At 29.1% G+C, this 8,426-nt stretch overlaps 1 protein-coding gene across 1 annotated transcript; it reads left to right on the top strand.

Moving 5' to 3' along the window:
• Nucleotides 1–3,653: 3,653 nt before the first annotated feature.
• On the top strand, nt 3,654–6,355 carry RpS20 (ribosomal protein S20). Its single transcript, XM_089218550.1, has 3 exons — nt 3,654–3,812; nt 5,847–5,946; nt 6,019–6,355. The coding sequence occupies exons 1-3, from the start codon at nt 3,810–3,812 to the stop codon at nt 6,273–6,275; spliced, it is 360 nt and encodes a 119-aa protein (XP_089074676.1). The 5' UTR covers nt 3,654–3,809; the 3' UTR covers nt 6,276–6,355.
• The last annotated feature ends 2,071 nt before the right edge of the window (nt 6,356–8,426 follow it).

Below are 8,426 nucleotides of genomic sequence, written 5' to 3'. Positions count from 1 at the left end.
CGCGGGCATCGACGCCGCCCCGTCGATACCAATAACGACTGCAATGCACGAATACGACTCGTTGCGACGGTGACGACGGATTTCCGTAGAGCTCAAAGTGTTCGGGTAGTAGATGATTATAATTTATGTAGGGTAGATAGGAACACGGATGTCAGTATAGCGCTGATGGACTCGAAGAAACTAAACGTTTCAGAGTTACGGCGGTGCGCGACTCCACGGCGGGACCATTGGCCGCGGCAGACTGCACGGTGCCGACGGATGTGGCCAGGGCGAAAATCACGGAGAGTCTCACTACCGATTCTCTCCCCTTTTCGCCTAGTGGTCTGACGCTGTCGGCCTAGTCACGACGCCTAAGTTAGGTCACCGCCCATTCCACAGTACCCCTCATATTTTATAGTCTTCATCGCTCGCTCCGGGAGCTTAGGTAACCGTCGTCACCGGCACAACGATCATCGTATTAAGCACCTGCAGTATCGTCAAGCGCACAACATCGCGCACTAGCCACTTGTCGTCAATCGTTGTTCGTCTCGCAACCGTCGTGGTCGGGCTCCATCCGCTGCCATGGTCGTCTTCGCGGCCCGGGCAAACGCGCCAACGATTCTCGAACGCCCCTCAGGACCGACCGAATAACGTTGTAGAGGTGACCAGTAGCCATGTACTTACTAGCATCTTCTGCGATTATCACTCAATCGCCATTACGTACCACTCACATCGCCACGTCTTCTCTGATGCCTTTTTTTTGTTTTTGTTAAAATTATTAGTTATTGCTTTTTTTCAATTTGCATTGTATTATATATTATACTTCATCTTTTCGACATAATCTGTTCAAAATGTTAAAGCACACATTTGTTATGTTCACTAAATTGTTCATTAAATTTTTCGATAAAATATATTTTGTTTATATACAGTAACATTTTGTTTTTTATTTTTAGCATTAAAAATACGATTTTTTAATTTAACAGAACGATGGTCTCACTATGATATGTATGATATTTCGTTAACAGTATTAATTAAATGTATGTACCTATAATAAAATATTGATACTGATAATAGTAATATTAATATAATATTATAATAAAAAATAAAATGTATGAACTAAATTAAACTATATTAAGACGTTGTAATATTTCTGGACATTTGAATTCTGTGGTTTATACTCATCCACCTGTCAATCTTCTTGATTTAAAACCAAAATACAAGTAGCATGTGATATTTTAAGTGAGGACTAAAGCAAACAGAAAACTTTGACTGAATTTTTGAGGCGACTTAAATCAGTTAAATCATGTTTAAAACATAATGGCGAAAACTCTAAACAATTCATTACATACATTTAGTTAATACATTTTATTTTTTATTATAATATTAATATTACTATTATCAGTATAAATACCTATTTAGTTATAAACACGGTAGATTATAGAGGTATACGCACGACTATCAAAATCGTATCCCAAATGATATTACATAATTTGACATAAATTGTAATTTATATATAGTAAGTGGCGGGGCCAAGGTGACGCACCTCAAGAAATATGTTTTAAGGTTCTCACCGCTAGATCGCGTAACAGTCTTTTGGCCCTAACTAAAATGTTTATTTATATTAATATTATAGGTAGGGACGTATTATATTTTGTCTACAATGAAATATAAATTATATTTTATATTGTAATACATTTTTCACCATAACGAAATCAAAGTATAATAATAAATTGTTTATTTATTTGAATGTTTTCAATTGTCTTTGTGTAAGATGGTTAAGTGTTTTATAGTATATTGCAAATCTGGTTATGCAACTTGCAAGGATAAGGAAAATAAACCATTAAAATATAATCATAATATATACATTTTGAAATGATAATTATTGGATACATCCAATGGTTAAATTAAAAAAAAAATGTACAGTAGTGCAAAAATGAAAAGAATTGTATGTAACTGCAGATACCTAATTATATACCTACCTACCTACCTACCTTATTGACTAGAATATAATTAAAGGGGTACTTATGTTCAAATATTATTAAAAGAGAAGACTTCAACCTCCCCAATTCAAGCACTGGTTACATATGCTTTGCACTGTAAAGTTTACAGTCTTATAATATAATTTATCATATTAGGTTTCAATGTCAATGTTTAAAGCTCCTACAAAAAAAAAAACAGATTTTGATAAATGTAAAAAAGCTATACCAAAAAGGGATATTGAACTAAGCACATATGCATTTGTTTGTTCAAAGCACTTCAAAGAAGAAGAAATTATATGGTTTTGGAGTTCTTGAGAGGGAGACTCACAAATAAAAGCATTTAATAATAATAATAATAATAATAATAATAATAATAATAAATTAATAATATAATATATGTTCTTAATATTTGTTTTATTTAAAATAATAATCTGTACAATAACTAAAAAAATCATGTTAAATTAAGTACCAATATATTTACATGAATATTATTAAATAATAAAAGATACTGTAACGAAGCTAGTTATAGCTATTCCAGGTAATACAATTATCCATATATATTTTTTCATTTATTTATTGTAAATAGGTATCTATTATAAAATATTTTCTTTGATCACAAAGTAAAAATATATCTTTCTAAATATATTTTTGACAGGTGCAATTAAAAAAGCCAAAATTATTGAATGGAGCAATTCCTTCAATATTTCCAGGATGCCCTATATCGTGCATACCAATTAAAAAAAAAAATAGGAAAAGTCCTAAAAAAAGAGATGTGTTCACAATCTCAAAAATTGATCATGAAAAAAAAATAATTAGTGCTAAATCATACAGTATATTATTATCATGTAGGTACAATAATTTATTTTTCCTCATAACATGAAAATATATTTAGATATTATATTATGTATAATTTTACAATTATATATTCATTCTGCTTTTAATTGTCTATCAAAAATTTAAAAATATTTATTTAATGAAAAATTTTTAATATTAAACATGATAACTTTCAACATAGTAATCCAAAAATTTGCTTTATAGTTGTGCTTGCTAGAACAATTTAGTGGGTAGACCTAACAAAACTTAATTACTAATTAATTTTTTTTTTTTTAATTTTTATTGACTTATTATGTATGTAAATATATTATTTATAAAGAACAAGCTGATATTCCAGCACTGTCCATTATTATTTATTGATTTTATAATTTTACCTTAATTTGTTAATGTGTATATTTTATCTAGTATAACGTCGAATTTATAATACATGTCTTCATTTACATTAATTTATGTACAATTTTGTTTTTATGAGACTTTTTGATGAGTTTTTGTTCGTTTATTGTATGAAATCTGTATTTCAAGCATGAAAATTAGGGCCAAAACACTGCAGCGTGTTCTACCGGCAAATCAGCGAATAAAACACATCCACTGGGACAATATTGTTTGCATTATGAATATACGGCCGTGCGTATACCTCTATAATCTACCGTGGTTATAAATTATAATTTTAATATAATAATACAATAAAATTGGGAACGTGAACATAAACATGGGAAAGATTGGGAACATGAAAATGTTATCGCGTATTATTGCTACGTTGCCGTTGTCAGCACTGGACGCGGGCATACCGCGAGTACCGCGGTTACCTGATTGTTGTACGTGATGCTACCGGTGGAGCGGTCCGCCTACCACGGCAACTATTGAATTCACGATAACATAACCTCACAATTTTGATGGACATATTCTCTCCTTTACGATTGTTTTCCACGTTTAGTAATTTTTAGTCGTTCGGTTTTCGGATTGTTCTCGTTTCCGTTCATTTTCACCGTCAGTTTGCTGTATCGTCGCCATTCAATCATGGTAAGTACCGAAAGATCTGTCATAAATTAATCGCCGTTTTTAGTATGAACTTAATACTCTTTCCTGAAAACTTAATCGAAAAGCGTCGTGTTTGTTCAAACTTTGTAAAATACTTATCTTTTCCCGCGATGGACACCTTAGTATTATTTTAAAATGTGTTGTGGCGTTGTTCAATGACGACGTTTCCGATTACGGTTGTCCAATCGCAAACTGCTCCAGCTTTCACCCGACCTTAATGTTCGGAATAACGCTCTTGCAGATCTTAAAACCTATAACAATTTATAGGTATTAGGTGTACAACTGTGATTACAACTTCTATAATATTTAATGTCTGTGATATATTAAACCCTTTTCAGTTTGCTTGTCTGAAGTTTTGAATTTTGCTCAACGTTTAAAATGCTTGTTGAACGATGTGTTTGATTTTGGTTTATGTTAGCATTCAAATTGTACTTGTACAAATTAAGTTTCTGTATCACAGTTACTGAGTCTGTATACCTAAAACCAATTATCTGTGTTTTATTTCTCAGTTTCAATTTTTCTGGTTTTTACACAGATACACTCTACATGTCTTTTATAATATGTTTATATTTCAGACAGATTACTACTAACCGAGCTATAAACGCATTAGTTACAAAATATATTTATTAATTACTAAAGTTACTTAAAATGTGAATCGTTATTTTTCTTCAATGTTTCAAAGAATCTTATTTTTGTTTTCATATGACAGGTACATTCATTAAATTATAATATATTAACATTTTTGTATAACTAATATAATATGTTATTAATCATATTATATTTTTAATATACTTACTCACATATTATAATACTAAATCACTAGTTCTTTGTTATTCATCTCTTTATCTTATTTGATTCAATAACTTAAAAGCAACTATTTTTAATGTTATATGCATATTGCAGTTTTTAATTTATAATGCACCTAGGCGACTTCTGGAAAATTTTAGTTCAATTCAACTTTTTTTATTTCTTAAAATGTAAAATTATTTTGTAAATAATGTTTATCTGGTGATTTTATATGATCTATAAATGTTCTCTAAAACTACACCGTATTTACTTATCCTGAACTATTTGTTAAATATTCCTTTTTTTGATCAAATTTTTAATCATGAGTTTGATAGTTTCTAAGTACCTGTGTTTTGGTTACTTTAATTTAAAACAATGATGTTTCATTGTATACAACTAATTTTGAAACATTTACTTGAACCAATTATGTAATTTTTTTTTGTACAGAATAGTATAAAGCAGCAGTTCTCAAACTGTGGTACGCATACCACTAGTGGTACGTGAAAGACTCCATGGTGGTACGCGAGAGGCCGCATGTTGATAGGATGGAAAATTAACAACAAACTTTAGATTTTTGTCGTAGCGATGATTTTACAATGTCGTGTTTTTTTTAATATTCAGATAATAAAGGTTAGATTTCACAGAAAATACATCAATAAATAAGATATTGTATAGGTTCGTTGATATTGTCGATATTTTTAATCATCAGTGGTACACGACTGATTGATAATATACTTCAGTGGTACGCGAAAAAACAAATTTGAGAACCGGTGGTATAAAGTATTACTCAATAGGTATATAATTATTTAAAAAAATGTTTATTAGCAGGTTAACCACTACATTATTTTTTGATACATTGCCTAGAGAGCTGTGTACCAATTTTTGGTATCTACACTTATTGTTTTGCCAAAAAATATTATGGTACACGTAAATATGATTTAAGCACGGGAAAATATTTTGTAGCCTACCTGGCAAATAAATTTACAATCAGCCTTTTGATATCTAATAAACTTAATTTTTTAGGTAAGAGAACTTAAAAAAAAAATGATTATAATTTTAAATAAGGTATGTAGCAAATACCTAACTAAACAAGGCATGTTCACTTCTTTTTAAGTTAGCTCGAATGGCAAATGAATAATGTACCAAAAATGGTACACATAACAGTTAGCCTGTTAGATAAATAATAATGATACCTTGAATATTATGCTTTTATCTACCTATTTATTTTAGGATATGGAATTTAAAGATGTGGAAAATGCTCCAACTGATCAAAAGAGGCACAAAATCCGTATTACATTGACTTCTAAAAACATCAAAAGTTTAGAAAGCGGTAAAATACTTTTTCATTATTATTATATCTATATTAGTATGTTGCTTAGATGATTAAAATAATACTTTATAGTGTGCTCCGAGATGATCGCCGATATCAAAAAGAGGAAACTGCCAGTTAAAGGACCAGTACGTATGCCAACCAAATTCTTGCGTATCACAACTAGGAAAACACCTTGTGGTGAAGGTTCAAAGACATGGGACAGATTCCAAATGAGAATTCACAAGAGGGTGATCGATTTAAAATGCCCAAGCGATAAAGTCAAACAAATCACCAGTGTCAACCTTGAACCTGGTGTTATTGCTGAAGTTAGCATTGCTAGCGAGTGATGTGTTTTTTTTTATATAATATATGATTTGAATGGTACGACAACTAATATCATGTCTAATAAAAGTTAAAAATTACTTCATGCCGTTCGTTCAATTTATTTTTAATTTAAGTTTAAACTGTTGTGGGTTTTTATTTCTATTTTTGTCTATATTCGCCCTTATTATTGACATAAAATCCACCAATAACTTGTGTAATCATGTTACATTTTTAGTTGTATTTACACTAATCAAATAACTGCATAAATTAATTAATGTTATTTAATCTGTAATGGGTAAACATTTTGTTTAAAGGACTAAACAAATGAAAAATTAACTGATTTTTTTAGTGGAATATAAGTATATTAGTAGTATAAGTATATAAGTAGTCTTAAAATGGTTGTCGTATAATCACTGATGTGTTAAAATATTAGTTTACGTCTTACATATGACATTTAATCATAAAGTCAAACAGGCTGTGTCTAATTTACCTACATATTATGTGGTATTAACTAACTACAATATAAATAATAGAAAATTAATAAAAGTAGCATTTTTATGAGGTTATATATTATTAAAGATATCTTCAGATATTTGTAACATTATTTCTGTAGTGTTTCAAAGTAGTTAATAAGAACGATTATAAATAAAAATAGCAAGGATAAATAATACACTCAGTAATTTGAAATCTTAACATATGATTTATTATAATGACTATTAATTTATAAAGTAAGAATTGAAATAAGTGTAAAGAATTTAAAACTAATTAGGTTGAAAAGAACATAATTATGTTGATTTTCAAAATCTGTTATCTGCATGATTTATGAAATGTATTTTTCTGCTGATTAATTTTTATGATTATTATATTGTAAGAGTGATTTTTGATATAATTTTCAAAATTAATTTTGTTTTCTACTATAATCATTTACTCTGAAATAATATTATCTTACATAAAATATTTACTTTCTAATTGCTGTGGCAGATATACATATTCCACACATGGTATTTTTTTATTCCAATTTTTACACTACGAATTGTAATGAATTAGTTTAAATTCTTAAACTTCATAAAATTACAGCGCACAATGTTATTAATCTTTTACGATTTTGTAAAAAAAATTTTAATCATTCATATAAACCAGGGGTGGCTACAATGAGGCTTTGCGAGTTACATACGGCTCCTGAGTGAGTCGTGTGGCTCTTAATACCAAGCTTAGAGTTAAAATAAAATATAATAGAGTTAGATATTAAAATAAAATAAAATAATTCATATAGTATAATAAAGCAAAAGTAAAATCTCATTTCTTAATGTGTACCTACCTGAACAATTATGCTCTATGTAGTGTAAAAACATGAATGTTCCTTTATTTATTTGTTAAAAAATTAAAAATGTGTTCTTTAAACCATGGGTTGCTAACCACTACTGAATCAATAGTAAATTAGTGAGAGTGCAATAACAAGGTTGGCACATATTATTTGACAAATTATATGGTTTAATTGTGGGTTTTCAATAAACTTGATATTTTTCTATGCGCTAATAGGAAATCAGAAAACAATGAAAAATAAAACTTAGTTTTTCAGATTTGCATGCGAATGAAACAAATTTGTGGCCAGAAGATCATCATCTAAGAAGTTCCAAAAAAAATGCCTCTACTTCCGAGCCTTAATCATAACATATACACACACATAGATCCTAGTTAGCAAATCCAGCTAATTCTTGTTGATAAATATAATATACTGGATGCAATGACAATAGCCAATTTTATAAGCTACATCACATCATAAATATCTGGGTGTGTTTGAATGTTTGATATTGAGTGCTATGGCTGCTATGTGTTTATTTTGAATGATAGACATTGAAAATATTATTGAGTATACTCTTTCTAAAAAACAAAAGTATCTTATAATTGTAATATGATTATTTAGTCCGGGGAACAGAATAATAAATTAAGGTTTTAGAGTATAGTTATTAGTGTGTAACTTCACATTAAAATTTTTTTTTAAATATATCTCACTTTTTATAATGTATTAACTTATTAACTAAATTACACAGGTCTAGTATTTGGATAGTATATTATTTATGTTATTTTATTGATTTTTAGTGATTACCTATCTAATGTAAATTCTAAATGTAAGTAATGTGAATAAATCAAGTATAATCAGTGGTAAATGGTAA

The sequence above is a fragment of the Diuraphis noxia genome, unplaced genomic scaffold (assembly GCF_037042655.1).
Source record: "Diuraphis noxia isolate RWA-SAM2 unplaced genomic scaffold, SU_Dnox_SAM2 contig0002, whole genome shotgun sequence".
Classification (NCBI taxonomy): Eukaryota; Metazoa; Arthropoda; class Insecta; order Hemiptera; family Aphididae; genus Diuraphis; species Diuraphis noxia.
This window is presented reverse-complemented; position numbering and strand designations above follow the sequence as displayed.

Bases quoted from the DNA above. Each gene is read 5' to 3' on its own strand.
- RpS20 (XM_089218550.1), top strand. The intron at 5,947-6,018 runs GTAAAATACTTT...AATACTTTATAG, and splicing joins CATCAAAAGTTTAGAAAGCG to TGTGCTCCGAGATGATCGCC.